Below are 16,485 nucleotides of genomic sequence, written 5' to 3'. Positions count from 1 at the left end.
TAAAGACTTATTTTATAATTTTGTTATTTTTATATACTTTACGATGTTATTTTCTATTTTATTTTAATAAATCGCTTCACAATAGAAATACTCAAAAGTGAAGAAACTAATTTGCCTTGTCACCGCTTCCGGTAGTAGTCACACTGGAAGTTAGGAAGTACGTTGGCTGACTAGCCAAATAAGTTGCTTGCTTATATTAATCTTTTAAACCAATGAATTTCAGGTAAAACATCAACTACTTACACGTTATGGCGAAATTTGTATGAATTAAAAAATTAAAATTACATAATAGAATTTATTGAATTATCGTATGTTTTAAAGATCTGTGCTAACCAAGTCAGCATGACAAACTGACTTCTCCCTTTAAAGGGAGGGATCACCACCCCCTCCCGACGAAACGTAATTATGAAGAATTTAAAAATGTCTCGCATATTTACTGGATCATTTTTCGTATTTTGGGGTGGTTTTATAATTTCGTCATGACGTAAGGTTTTCACTTGAAATACGTTGGTTTCAAACAAATAGATAAACCTAAATGTAGATTCCATGAACAAGGATTCTTAGAACTGTACAGTGAAACGTGTTTCCCTGCTTTCGAGCTGACAATATGATGGTCTTCAAGTTCAACATAAACAAGTTCTTGGTGAGCCGTTCCCCTTAAGTAATCCAATTTACCAAATTTTCACTACCAACGATTACGATATTGTTCCATTGACTACTGTACATATTAACCCTCGAGTGACCTCCGATGATGGCGGTGACTTAAAACTTAGAAAAGTACAGCTTTGTCTTCACTTACTCAAGAGATGTAATTTTCCGAGGGTGGTCAGGACAGAAGAACAATATGGATGACAATAGGTAAGTTGTGTCGATTTGAATAAATCGAGACTGTCAAGTTTGTAGTCGCCATTGAATAAGAATATGGAATCCTCTTTGGGAATGTTGGCCAAATAGATGTTAGTTGGATTTTTCAGCATTTGGTTTAGGTAGTTAAAGCCAAATTGTCGGTGGTCTTTCAGAGTGATACCATCTCTTTTCACAGAGGAAACCCAGCGTCCAGATCTATAAAAAAAAAAAAAAAAACTGAATAGTCGTGTTTTGCAAAACAGTTTCATATACTTTCAGGAACTTTAATAAAAACTAAATTTAAAGAAACAATTTGCTTTTATTCAGAAGTTGGAAGAATGGTCTTTCCTAATTTTATAAGGATTCCCAAAAGATTGGCTCATGAGTATCGGCGACTATCATATGCAACTATGTAGTTTAACAACGAGATATATATATATATATATATTACACACACACACTAGCAAAAGTACCCGTCGTTGACTGGGTTCAAAAACAGCCTACAGAAAATGGACTATGATTTATGAAAGCATAATGGGTTATGAAAAGGAAGGGTTGTAAAGAGCTTCGAATTTAGGGGTATCAAAACCAAAGCAAAATATGAAAGTAAAAATAAAATAGATAAACCCCCATAATTTATTATACCATACCTGTTCACACTGAAACACTTATCACAATATTCTGTGGATCTATATTAAAAAAAACCTTGTTAAACTTTGTGACATACTTCCATTCTACGGAGGTCAGGCGCGAACGAACACCCCATAATTTCTTCAAACTGAAACAATCATCAAAGTATACTTACGCAGATATGAAAAGTCTTTAAAGTTGTATGCCTATTTCCATTCTATGGAGGCCAGGCGCGAACGCAGACCCCACAATTTTATCATACCATCCCTATTTAAGTTAAAACATACTTAAAGTATTCTCATGTACATCTATATCAAAAACACTTGTAAACGTTTTTTTTTAATTTTTTAATTTTCTATTTCCATACTTTGTGGACCAGGCGCGTATGCAGACCCCACACTTTAATGAACCACCGTTCTGCCAGATCAAACATACCCATTTCTGTGTCTCGATACATCTATCATATGTAATCAGTTTAAAATAGTCAACCATATAGGAGCCTATTCGTGACTAGACAGACGTTCTGCTTTATATATATATATATATATATAAGATATTGTAGAAGTGAATTTACAATAAATTATTTAAAATACCTTGTTTAAAATGAAGACTACGAAATAAAGGTGAAAGATTCCTTAATCCATGGAGTTTCAAAGATCGGCTCCCGAGGGGGGGGGACGTTACCAAAAGATAAAGATATTTTTGATGGTTAGCTCAATTGTTTTAAACAGTCAAGAAAAGTTTAAATATATATGCAAGCGATCTGTAATTTTGAAATAAAGCTTAGAACATGCTTTAGGATTTAACTGTTAGAAAGACCAGACGAGATGAAATTGTTTTTTAATAAAATATTGCTATTTATTAAATTAAATGTTTTCTTTCAAATTTTCTAATAGTAAAATATTCATCTTCAGGAAATTGGACAGTTTTCTTTCCACACCCGTCTAATCTTTCTATCAGTTAAATCTTAAATTATTATAGAGCGTTTCAAACAGGGAATTCATTTTCTGAGAACATACCTTTCTTTTGGACGGAAAATATGTTTCAATTTCAAACACAGCGATGTGTTCACTTCCGGTTTCCAGTAGATATGAAGTAAGGATTCGTCTTGGGAAGAATCACCTAAATATACAAACAAGCATTGTTTTACACTTGAGAAATTAAACTTAAACTATACACACTGATACACAATGTCATGCGCCCATTAACTTTTCGTTTTTATTGTAAAACTTCTGGATGAATGAAATCGAAAATAAAATACTAGTACAATATTTGAAATTATATTTGTGGCAATGAGTATGGCCGTTTTTTTTGGGGGGGGAGTACGAAAAGCGTCCTTAAATTACAAAAAAATTATAACGTGAAAGATTTAACGTCAATTAGCAGTTAATATATTGAAGATTTATTAAAAAGTGAAATCAAATGAGTATTTTTGTTACGTAATTTATCGACCCATTATATTTAACATAGATGGTGGGCGTAAGTTAACCTGTGTCTAAAATTAACTTATGTCCTTTCAATAGGTTGGTTGGTTTTATGGCATAACCCTTTTCAGGTTATTTAATGCCAAATCCAGTTATTTTGAAAAAATTTTTAATAGAATGTTTTTTCAAGTGAGTTTCTAATTAACCTATAGTTGGTATTACCACTCCGGGTCAGAGTGGACCTGGGAGCAATGCAATTAAAGGGTGGCTTCATACTCCCCAAAGCCCGCAAGCTGGGGCCTCACCATCGGTGATATTTTAAGATACCCAGGATCCCTTTTAATAGGAGTTTGTTTATTAATATCGATAAATCAGAAAGCTGCACGTGATTTCATTGAGCTTGAATTTGCGATAAGCGCCGATTCAAAGTCTCCGTGACGGTTTTTTATATATATATATATATATTATATATATATATACACACACAGCTTCCTTGCATAAAATAGAGGGGGGGGTGAATGCTTCATAAAGAGGAATCCTAATTCTGTATTAAAATTAAGTAGTACAATCGTTCTAATTTAGGGAAAGTCGTAAAAAAAAAAAAAAAAAATTAAAAAAATAAAAGAAAATGGTTCTCTACTTGAGCATGAAAAATCGATAGGTATCAAAAGGTAAGCTATTTTTAATGACATCAAAATATAGAATAATTTGTGAACTTTATCAAATTAAAATTGTTGCAAATCCATTCTAGCTATCCCTTTAGCTCACTTTCAAATAAACGTTTTGTGAAATTTTGCACATTTGCGACATCGTTCAGAATTAGAAATTTGTTTTAATGGAAAAAAAAAAAAAATGAACGAGCAAGCTTTTAACCATATAAACGTTTTTGTTACTCATGTTTTTAATGTTTGAATTAAGTTTCTGAAATGAGTTTGTCAATTTGTCCCCCAGAGGGGTTCATTCTTCCGACTTGAAAAGTTCTGCACTTAAAACGTAAAAGGTTTTAAAAGGTAAAGAAAATAAGCCAAATCTTGCAAACTTAATTAGAATTTGTAATTTTTTTTTTAAATTTCTGAATTTGAGATGAGGATTATTCGTATTAATTGGAATCTTCAGGCTACTTCATCTTTAGTGTCATTTTCACGTTTCAGTCGATGTAACCTTCGACCTTCAGGTGTCTTGTTTAACTCTGGAAGGTTTGTCTAACTGATTTTGGACATGGTTTCGAATGGAACCCTTTTACTTCAGGGTAGCATGCTCTCATTCAGTCATAACTCGTGGCGCAATGGTTTCAGTACTTGAAAAAGTCGATTCAAGTTATATTCTCCTGAAGGTTGAAGATTCAATTCTCAGTGTGGGTGACCAAAAAATACAATTGAGAATTACTTTGCACCTCTATCCAGTTATGGCTGATGGAACGAGGGTGTTACACCCATGAAGTCAAAGGGTTCTATTCAAGGGTCCGTCCAAATTCGAGTTTGACAGCTTCACAAATTCAAGCTACAATTGAAGGTCGGAGGTTACATCGACCGGAGCGTTGTAAAAATAAAAAAAATAAAAATAAAAAAATGACACTTAAGATGAGAACAGTAGTTCGATGAATCCAAATACGTATCTTTCCTTACAAATTACTTTAGTTTTAAAATTACCTTCGTTAAACCTTGTTATTCAAGCTTAGAAAAAAAATGAAATGAAATCAAATTTTCAATTTACTCTCCCAAAGAGCTACGCTGTAAAGATTTGACCAAAGAATGTCATTAAAAAAAAAAAAAAAAAAAAAAAAAAAAAATTAAATACATACCCATTTCCTCTTCAAAATAAGTGGCAATCAGTTCCAAAATGTCTATGCAAGTTTCTAAACCGATACATCCGTCGACGTAAGCTACAAGGATCTCCGATAGGCCGACCCCGACAATCTTGTTTGGCTTAAATTTACACAGCATCAACAAATCAAGTAGGGCTGTAAAAAAAAAAAAAAAAAATTTCAAGTAATTTTTTTTTACATAGAATTGATTTTTTTTAAAACTAATGCCTAAAAGGTTATGTATATCGAATTTAGTTTTTATTTGACACCAGGAGAGATCAACTACATGTTTCATACATAAAAACACTCCCTTTAAAAAATGACCTTTCTTCGGTAAAGGAAAAGGTAAATACTTAACACATGCAATAGGCATATAAGCATCGTTGAACCTGGTCATTATTAAATGGGTGACCATTTGGGACTTTCAGGTGCTGTATGTGCTCTCCGCTTATCTCGGCATTGATTCCAATCGTCCTGGTCTTCTTGCCACTGGACCCAAACAGTGCCGATTCAGGAGGTGTGGTTGGGGATTGCGCAGCTGCCCCTATGGGGCATCCTTTGTCTTTTGAGACTGAACGGAAGCATGGGGATATATGCAATTATGTTACCAAATAAATCTTTAAACAAAACACACACACACACACATTATTTATATATATATATATATATATATATATATATATCTCAGCACTTAAGAGAAACATTGCATGAAAGTTGAGGAATAAAAGTTATAACTATATCAGAATAAAAAGTTAAGGGGGAGAATTCTTTTTTTCTTCAGTTTTTCTTATTGCCCTAATGTTACAACTCGAAAAAAAATAAATAAATAAATAAAAATAAGGGCAAAAAACTTCAACTAAAATCGAAGTCTAGATAAATATTTGATAGCTTTTTTTCAGTTAAACTTTTAGCATAGATTTTAAAAAAGAACATTTAATTTTTTGAAAATTAAATCGATTAAAAAGAATTGTAATTATGATAGGCTCCAAAATTCCAAGATTGTAAAAGATACTAAACTTCTGACCAACAATATGGATTTAAGCAGGCTTGCTTTACTGCAGATATTCTATCATCTCTGAACGCATACATCATAAACTATGATGACGCTAGAGATATTTAAAGCTCTTGACAAGGCCCGACATGGACATCTCAAATTTTTATAATGATAGACAAATATTTAATATAATCAGATCCTTAGAAAAAAAATCCGTTGTCCTCGATAGTCATACATAAACATGACATTAAGGATCGGCTCGAGCAGACCTGTATTAGACTTATTATAAACGATCTGATGCAATTTCGTCAGAAATGGCTACATTTCTGAATGACCCATGCTCTATTGTCAACGTATGCGTGAATCAAACACGCACATATCTAAGTCGATGATAGCATCGTTAGAAAATTATCTTCAGGTTAGTGGAATTTGAACAATAGATAGTTACATTTAATGCTTTTAAGACAAATTTCCTTTAACAATAAGAAACCTTTGCAACCATGGCTAATAGACTTCTAGATAACCTGCTAAAATTAAAAGATACTGCAAAAAAATGCTGCCTAGGTTGGCTCCCCCTACCGAGCTAGTAACTTTCTCACCTGCCAGTATCTTATTTCTACAAATACAGGATTCACCCATGCATGTGTATTGTTGCTACATCTGGGCTGGTGCACTAACCACTAGTGCTACACAAGACAGGGTAGAAAAGACTTAATCTAATTGGCCAATAGCCAAAGAATCTGAAAGTACATCTTTTAAACTCCTCGGCCTAGCGTTCACAGGACACACGAGTTGGAACAATTACATTGAGAGCATTGTCAGGACCGCTGTGAAGATAGGTTCTCTCTACTGTGCTACAAAGCTACTAACGCCCGAAAGTATCTTGTACCTCTACAAGGCCACCATTCGCCCATGTATGCAGTATTGTTATATCTGGGCTGGTGTATCTGCTACTAGTCTCACTCCTGGACAAGGTTCAAAAGAGTTGCCAACCTGATAGGTCCTGAACTGTCATCTAAGCTTCAGCCTCTGTCCCATCGACTAAGTGTAGCATCCCTCTGCCTGTTCTACAAGTACTTTAACGGTAGATGCTCCGACGAACTGCAAGCACTCGTACACCCCTGACGTAAATACCCCCCCCTGACAAGCAGAAAAATCCCACCTCTTCACGGTAGAGATCCCTAGATGTAAGAGCATTCTACTCTAGTAGTTTCTTCCACAGAACCGCTAGACTTTGGAATTCCCTTCCAGATTCCTGCTTCCAACTGTACTGACATGCAGAAGTTCAAGTGTAACGTGAACCAACATCTTGCTGCTAAACTCCCCCCACATAGGCCACCTGTAGATTATGTCATTGATAGTAGTACCCTACATCAAAGTAGCAATGTGCCTTGTTTGGGGTGAATAAAAATTAAAAATAGGGCCAACAGATTAGAAGCTCCAGCCCATTTCATCGCTGCAGTGTTGTATCCGTGCTCATTTTGTTAAGTACTTTAATAAAATGTACTAACTGGTGTCCACGCACTCCCATAACGTAAATGCAATTAGCAAAATCCCACCACATCACTAGAGATCCCTAGCTTTTCACTTTAATAGCTTTTACTAGATTGCTCACCTTTGGAATTTCCTGCCTGTTCGACTGTAGCATCAAGCAGAAGTCTAAAATGTAATGTGAACAAACATCTTGCTGCACAACTCCCTGGCCAGATTTATAAGAGCATACTAATTCAGAGTAACCCCCTTACATCTCGGTGGCAACATGCAACGTTCGTGGTGAATATAAGTTTAAACTTCAATTGAATTTTCCTTTAGTTCAGTTTTCACTTTCTACTAATATATAGAAGTTCGCCTCATCTATCTCTACTTATATAGGAAAGCACGGTGTGCGAGTTCGTTTCTTATGGACTCCTAAACGGCTGGGAAGATTTTTATGAAACTTCAAATATATAGACAAACAAAATTATATAGAAATAAGTTACAATTTTTCAGAAAGTTTTTAAAGAAAAAGCATTTTTTTTTTTTTAATAAGCACAAAAGTGTCAATTTTAGCCATTTTAACTCAAAAGTTAGAGGGGCAACCGGAGTTTTCTCAGAAAATCTGTTCTGTTATTGTTTTAATTATTCATGTTTAATGAGGGTGCAAAATTTAAAATTTTAAGGCTTAGTTATTTAAAAAAAAAAAATAAATAAATATAAACGGACAGACGAATGGATGAGGTTGAATTTGCAGGTCCAACATCCTTTTTGTTGGGAGGGGGGGACCAAAAAGGGGTCAGTCAGCTAATGTACTCCCTAACTTCCTTTGTATCAGCTATAGGAAGGTAAATCAGTTCCTTCACTTATTTTTTAGTAAAGTGAAACCTGGATATAACGCCCCCGAATACAAGAAAAACGGATATAAGAGATGTGTTAACAGCCTGTGTTAATCTACAGTGTAACCCGGATATAAGAGCTGCAGAGTCATAAGTTATATCAGAGTTACTGTATTTCTAGTGAGAAGATAGAGATCGATTATATATATAAGACATAGGAAAATATGCAATAAAAATTATATATAAAAACAATTAGTCTATTTGCAATTTTATTAAGTATATTTGAAATTTTATAAATGTTTATGAAATGAATTCTTGAATTTATGAACGTATAAAAAAAATTTATAAAATTTCAATAATTAGTAATTAAAATAGAACTTTTCAATGGTTAATCTATATATCTATAAAAGTGAACGTGTCTGTGTGTCTGTAGATTTCCCTACGCAATAACTGTCAATTTTTAGTCTATAGACTCGAAATTTGAAATACCGGGTACTGAGATTTGGAAAAATCGATGTGACGGGTGTCAGCCAGAAATTTGGCTGTTAAGGGGTCAAATTTCAACGATTTGACCTTTAAGAACTCTACCAAACTCCTCCGACAATTTTGGGTCTAGACACTTGAAATTTTAGATATAGGTTCCTTGAACATGGATCTAACTTAATAAAGTGATTTGAGCCCGAAACTATAAATTTTAAGGGGTCATAATAGGGGTCAAAGTTTTTAAAAAAAAAATCATTTTTTTTTTTTGCACAGCATACACCTCCAAACACCCGAGCAACGCCGGGCACCCCTGCTAGTAAAAAATAAATGAAGGATCGGAAAAAAAAAACTAAAAAAATTTAAAAGAAACGTACATGCACGGGGGAGATATAGGCATGAGGAAAAAAGGAAAGGAACCGATTTGCCTTGTCACCGCTTCTGGCAGCAAACACCGGAAGTTAGGAAGTACATTAACTAACTACCAAAAACGGTAATCTTGCACATTTATTAGTGACTTGCCACCTACCTAATCCTTCTCAGAAGCATACTACCTTCAACTAAGCATAAACGACCATCACTACCTGTAGTGATAAACAAACCTAACATCCTTACATTACATATGATTTTCATTTACCAATATGAATAATCTGACAATTTAGTGTAATGGTATGTTCACTAACAGGCCAGGAAAGCAGAGTTCAATCCTTGATTATATACGATCAATATGTACGATTATATGTACGATTATATACGATCATATGTACGATTATATATTAGTAGATTCATATCAAAGTGTTTTTTGTACCTCCTCGCTAAATACTACAGATTATGAGGCGATTGATTGATTGGTTTGTTTAACGGCATATCAACCGTTAGGTTATTTAATGCCGGGTTCTGTTTGGCTATATGTTTGGTTTTAGATTCAATATTGGTCAATGGTGTAGTAATGTTTCTATAGAATGGGAAGGTTTACATTTTGTTGTATAGTTTTATTTCTTTTAAGAATTTCAAGATTTTGTTTGGGTCTGTATGGTTGAAGTCTTTTAGGTCTTTGGATTGGTAGTATTTTGATCGAATTGAGTTAAAAACATGGCAGTAGATTAATATGTGTTTTACTGTAAATGGTTCATGACAGGTAATGCATGTTGGGGAGTACTTCATTTTTTTTAGAAGAGAATGAGATTATGAGGCGAGAATCAAGATAAGTGGTGTAATCCAGGAGAAGTCACGCCATTTTCTATAATTAGCGTAGCAAATTAAGTGACTTGTTGGTTGGTTGTTTCACAGCATATCAACCCTTTTCAGGTTGTTTAATGCCGAATCCAGTTATTTTGAAAAATGTTTTAAAGTGTTTTTTTTTTTCAAGTCAGCTTCTATTTAAACCATAGTTGGGACCCTAACACATACTACCACTCCGGGTTAGAGTGGACCTGGGAGCAATGCAATTAAAGGGTGGCTCTACACTCCCCAAAGCCCGCAAACTGGGGCCTCAACATCAGATAGGATCCTGGATATGACCTTAAACTGACTATTGTAGACTACCTTATACTTACCAATTTGAATAGCAGCATTAAAGAGAATCCTTTCTTTAAAAGTACGCTTTTTCACGAAGAAAATCTTTGAGAGGGAAACACAGCCTTTAGAAGACAAGATCTAGAAAAAGAATTTAAAAACGTTATCCAACAAGAAAAAAATTAAAATGTTTTTGTCAATGCGATGAAAGCCTTCCAAATTTCCGATACAAAAAAAATTTTTTTTTAAAGTTGAAAATTTTATCATGGCTTCGGGGTTAATAAAATTCAACTCATCAGTTGAATGTCAAAGTCCATATAAATTAATCTACCCTTCTAGCTATAAAGGAGAGAAGGCAGTTCAAAGTCGCCAGGAATATGAATCAGTTTCCAGGGCATACTAATTTACACTGACCCTTGAAGGACTACTTTCCAGTCCCTTTAGAAATTGAGGATAGATGTCAGATTCCTAACACCAAAGATGTCCTCTGCCTTTGTCAACCAGACACCTAAGCACCAGATAGCTTCACTTTAAGTGCATGTAGACTTTCTGAAGCCACAAACTAATTCCTTCCTTCACTGACAGTGTCCCTACTTTAGCTACCCTATACCCGATAGTATAGTTCATTTTTAAAAAGGGTGCCATCACTTACTAAGGCTCAAAGGCGACTCAAGGATAAATTGAGCGTCAAGCATGTTGGACAACACTAATAGTGGGCAGTGATTGAAAAGGACTAGAATTTTAAGAGGATGCTCAAATAGAACTTGCTTACATTGAACCCAGGATGGGTCCTTGAGACACCAGAGTTGATACTATGAGCTTTAGACTTCTGTCCATCGACAACTACTATAGATCTATCAGAGAAAGGATTTAATGGTTAAGGACACATCCCTAGTTATTCCATAGCTGGAGATCTTGTGAAGTAGGCATTTATGCAAAGCCTTATCAAATACCTTTGCCATGTCAAGAGCTATTGCTCTAGAGAGCATAGATTTGGTGATTCTGTTGGATATTAGTATATTAGTTATAGATCTCACAGGACAGAAACCATGTTTGCCACCGAGGTGATCGACAACTATTTATGGATTCAAGCAACTTACTGATGACATTGCAAAGTGAACTCCAGTATTTTTAAATGCCAGGAAGGAAAGGATTTTTTTTCCTGTAGTTTGAAAATTTTCTTGTTAGAAAATATAGAAGTTTGTCTTGTAGTCTATCCTAAAATGGACTCCTATAAATTTTTCCAGTTGTTTAAACGCACATGGTTAGAATTAACATATAGCACTGAATTTATATATGGACAGACATACATGAACACCTCAAATGATATGCATTTCTTCAAACATTAATTGCTTCACCCTCAACTGGGTACTTTTCTACAGGGAGGGGGTCGCTTTTTTTTCGCAGATATTTTCGAAAGTCATCCCCTCTTTTCGATTGACAAGCCTTAATTTAAACATTCGTCACTTCCGGTTTGGCAATGGGCGCAACAGCAAAGATGTCACGTTTTTCAAGTTGTTTTCCTTTCACTGTACAGGTTTGAGCCTGCTTACTACCACTTCAGCTCAACACCTCCAAATATCTGGACAACGTCGAGCACCCAGGCTAGTTTCATATTTTCGAATACCTATTCATGGTGTTTCATAAAAAATTATTTGACTTTGCAGAACATGATTGAGTTTACCAAGGGAAAAAATGCCAGTATCTTAAGACTTACCCGATTCGGTAGTACCAGAGGCTTCAATAGATTTTACCATTTCACACTAGAGTGGACCTGGGAGCATTAGTAACTAAGGGGTAACTCCATATTCCACGCAACCCCTTAATGGGGCCCCTCACCAATGGAGGGCCTTTTAAGATACAAAGAACCAAGAGGCTGTTGAGGAATTCATAAACATTGAAATTAGACAAATAGTTATATTGTTTGTCTGGCAGTGTTCTTCGATATGTTTGTACAGAAATTCATCTGATAAGTATCGGGGGGGGGGGGATCCAAGAAATCCGATCTTAAAAATCAGATTCTATTATAGATCGGAAAATTACTTTCTACAGGAGAAATATTTTGCGTAAAACCGACAGATGTAAAATAATGCAGTGTAATTCACCGTCATACTTACAGAATCGAATCTTCTGAACGAAGTGTGGATGAAATGGATACGGAAGAGGTCTTCCTTCAATATCGATTTGTCGTTAAATTGGATGTCATTAAGGATTAACCAGATTTTATTGTCGCTGTTTGCAATGTTTGTATCAAAGCTGATATCTATAAGAAAAAAAAAAAGTGCAAGAAATCAAAATTGAGGAAAAAAAAAAAAAAAAAAAAAACATTTTGATAATTCTGAAATTTAATTAGAGTTCAACTGGATGAAGTACTTGGGTAAAATTCCTTTGTAGAAGTTGTCCACACTGAGGATTGAACCTTCAACCTCCAGAAGGGTATATCCAAGAATACAAGATTACTTAAGACTTCTACTCGGTCGTGGCTGACAGAACAAGAACATACTACCTCTATCGAATAAAAGTTTGTTCGAAATTCGTGCAGATTCTGAGTTCGGCAAGATACACTTGAAAAGGTTAGAGATTACACCAACTGAAACGTAAATAACTCCTGAGAATATTTCAAAGAATCCAAATACGAATCGTCAATTCTCATCTCAAATTCAAGACCGTATATGAAGTTCATAGAAAGCAACAAGCTATTTATACTTGTGTAATATTTTCATGAAGTTATAAGCAAACCTCTATATTTATATATCTTTAAAAAAGTTTGCCCACTAAACTGTCGGTTTTTGGTCAACAGAAAATGAGAACACACACACACACACACACACACACACACTATATGAACCCATGTGAAAATTTATATTTGGGTTTAGCCGGTGAAAATCCGTGCAAAAGTGAAAATTAAAGAAATTTACCAGGTGGAGGCCGAACAACGGCATTACAAATATGCATGCGTAACGTAATAGCTATTGGTTCAGGTTTTAATTTTTTGCCTTGCAAACATGTCTTCATAGTTCAGGCATTAACGTCAAATGAAAAATTCAATCGTAAGCTATACATTCTGGTTTCAATTCTCAGTGGGGGGCGCAGTTTGTTTTTTTAACTTTAAATTACTATTTATTGGTTCCAATATAATAAAGACGAAATCTACATTAATCAAAATATATGCAAGCGTATTTTATGACTGGGCAATGCCGGACGGCCTGCTAGTGTATGAACAAAAAACTTTACAAACGAACACAAATCTAATTTTGTAATTATGAAAACCATTACAAAGTTGAATTATCAAAATGCAGATTTGAGGAAAATTTGTAAATTAGACTATCCTATATAAAATAGGAATCAGAATTAAACGAAATGTTTGCGTAAATTAGATATAGTTTAATAGAGACGGAAAAAGTGGGAAATACACGACAAATGCAGAGTAATGCGTATTTCTCCATTAACATCAAAGAATAGGTTAATACAAGAGAAGCATACGAACTCGAAATTGAACTCAAATAGTCGCAACCGTGTGCTATAGACAGGACGAGGTTGCTGTCTTGTTGCAACTGGACGAGCATAAATGGTCCACGTGACAGCGGTATTAGTGCTCGCGCGAAAGCGCAGCACACAAAATGTTTTAAATAGAAAAACGAATAATTTAGCAAGCGAGGACTACTATTGAGCGCAACCAGTTATACAAGCCTTTTGAAATGTTAATCTTTTTTCTCGTTATATACTGAATAAATTATATATGGTAGCTTCCTTCCGTCTTGAATATGAATACCAACTGTAAACGTGCCTGTGTGCGAAATTTTTGTGGCAAGAAATATTCAATCTCCAACCACACCCAAGTTAGCATGGTTAAATACCAGTGGAGGTTCAGGATCACTGGAAACAGTCAGAATAAGTGGAGAGCAAATACGGTATCTAGAATTCCCAATGGTCACCCATCTGGTACTGGCTAGGCTCAACGTTACTTAACTTCAGCGATCTGATGAGTGTGTGTCAACGTGATTTTATATATCTAAACTCGCGCCCACACTGACTGTACACACACATTTATATAAGTCACTATGTGGACGCCAGTTTCTCATAAGTTCTGAAACGGTTGAGCTTATCTATGTCAAATTTCACAAAATTTATTAGGTATGTTTTGTATTGAAATTCATCTGATAAGTATCGGGGGAAGGGGAAAAAAAAGTAATTTCTACTTTATTTATGTCGGGGGAGGGATATTTTATGTTAAACCAGCCGATGTAAAATATTCCCCTGTAAAAAGTTATTTTTAAGGAGGTAATTTTAAGACCGTCAATCCAAAATATCAGCTGATGTGATATTGTAAACAGACGGAATATGATGAGCAACATTTTTTGGCCGAATTAGTCCACCAGCAAATTATTCCTCGTAATATATAATCAATAGAAGATTGGCCTTCGGGACAAGATCAAAGGGTAGTATCTGTTCCGACAGATGCTGCAAAGCTATGACTAGCACAGACCAGCTATGACTAGCAAAGACCATATGTGGGGGTAACCCCCACATATCTGACCTTGGTTACTGAAGGGGCAACCCTTCATACCAACAGTTTCTAATCCAGCTCCCACTTCCAACCTCTCGGGAGCTGGATCCCCTCTTTCCCTCCCCCCATCTCCACATTAAAAAACGGCCTCCTGCCTAATTTGCTCAGTGGGGAAGCAAATAAATAAAAAGATCAAAGTGTAGTATCTGTTCTCAGATGCTGCACTTCTATTGTTCTTTCGGTGGAGGAGAAATCCTTCACGACTGAGACAATTTTTATGTTTGTACCTTTTCTCCATGTTAAAAAACGACCCTGGTGTCTAACTGTCCCGTGGGGAGGCATAGTAAATAGGTATAATCAATAGAGGATCGATTCTATAATACAGACATAAGCTGCATAAATTAAAATATGTTTAAGCGTATTGTACGACCGAGCAACGCGGGCGGCAAGCTAATATACACACTGAAGTAAATTAGAACAATGAGCAGATTCCTTTTAATGATAAAATATGCTTTTCTTTTATAGTCTTACTAGCAAACCGCTCGGCGTTGCCCGGTCGTAAAATATGCAAAAAGATATAACTGGAAGTACTAAACGTAATGTTAAATTCCTTAAAAATAAAAAGAACAGACATGTATGCAAGTATTTTTCTAAAAATAATCTAAGTAGCAAATACTGAAATCAAAACCAAAACCTAAAGACAGCGAGTCGATCAAGAAGGTGTTTCCTAAACCTATTTAACAAGGTTTAGATGTTTTCCAGCCGCGCATACACATTCATGAAAAAGTTCATAAAATTCCGATAACCCCGAGTTACCAATTTTTCAATTTTGATCCCTTAGACATTTTCCGGATGAAAACGGAGGTTGAATTTCCTAGGAAATAAGTACTGCGGATGAGATGATAGGAGCAAGTAGTGCCCCTCCCCCTTCAGTACGCTTCATGTACAATTTGTGACATGCATGAATGAAGTGTTCACGTGATGTAATCACGTGAACACTTTAAAAGCGGCTGTACGCCACATAAGGTGTTGCTCAACTCTTGACAGGTTTCAGCATATCAGTCTACTACCAGACATCAGAGATCTAGGTTGCAACAAGGAAACCTGTTGCGACGTCACTTCTAAAGCTACCTTCTGGGAATACCCCATATTATTTCCATCAGTATATAGGTTGAGAAGTGTTCACATTTTCATATATATATATATATATATATATATATATATATATATAACATTGTCATCAATAATAATATATTTCAGGAATCATAATATATTTCAGGAACATTCTCTTCATTAGGTAGGTGTTCAACTTTGAATTAAATGAGCAATTCGGCAATTTGAACGGATTTGAAATCAAACGTCAATATATTTTCAAATCCATTGTTACTTATGCTTGATTCTGTAATATTTTACATTTTTGTTACGTATATTATTTTTAGATTTAATTTTACCCCCTACATTTTGACTAATCGGTTTAATTTATCTAGTTATCTAGTTCTAAAGGAGACTAAAATTGAGCAAGTGAAGTATTCATGGTACCCCATGAGTGCAGTGAACGAGACAAAAAATGACTAACGGACAAGGGTGAATTTACAGGTCACCTCTTGTTGGGGGTGGGGGGGACCAACAACGAAAATTATTCGTACAATTAAAGTGCTTGTATCAACCGAGAATCTTAAACACTTAAAAAAAAAAAAAAAAAAAAAAAAAAAAAAAAACTCAAGTTTTCATGAATTTTGAATAAAATTTAGATAAAAAATCAATTATATTCAAAATTCATTAAAAGTCAACTACATTTGCATTAGAATCAGATTGTACTTTTACTCCTTGATTCAATAAATTATATTCACAAGATTCGGATCAAATTTTACTAAGAAAATTTATATGGATTGGTTTAAAATAAATCTTGTAAACGTCAAGTTCCAGACATTCTGAATAGTACTTTTCAACAAAAGCGACAAAGGTGGCGATTC

The 16,485-nt window shown here is 34.9% G+C and overlaps 1 protein-coding gene across 1 annotated transcript in view; it reads right to left on the bottom strand.

Annotated features, from left to right (window-relative positions):
• LOC145285892 (uncharacterized) overlaps positions 1–16,485 on the bottom strand; it is a 150,053-nt gene that overhangs the window by 73,756 nt on the left and 59,812 nt on the right. The window contains exons 14-18 of the mRNA XM_080134357.1: positions 12,123–12,268; positions 10,047–10,146; positions 4,702–4,860; positions 2,496–2,598; positions 800–1,062 (exon numbers count right to left, since the gene is read on the bottom strand). Of these exons, the coding sequence (XP_079990483.1) occupies positions 800–1,062; positions 2,496–2,598; positions 4,702–4,860; positions 10,047–10,146; positions 12,123–12,268 (771 nt within the window). The remainder of the gene's footprint in view (positions 1–799; positions 1,063–2,495; positions 2,599–4,701; positions 4,861–10,046; positions 10,147–12,122; positions 12,269–16,485) is intronic.

This window comes from Euprymna scolopes, chromosome 10 (assembly GCF_053919585.1).
Source record: "Euprymna scolopes isolate OS-2025 chromosome 10, ASM5391958v1, whole genome shotgun sequence".
Classification (NCBI taxonomy): Eukaryota; Metazoa; Mollusca; class Cephalopoda; order Sepiida; family Sepiolidae; genus Euprymna; species Euprymna scolopes.
Note: the sequence above shows the minus strand (reverse complement) of the source record. Positions and strands in the feature narration are given on the sequence as shown.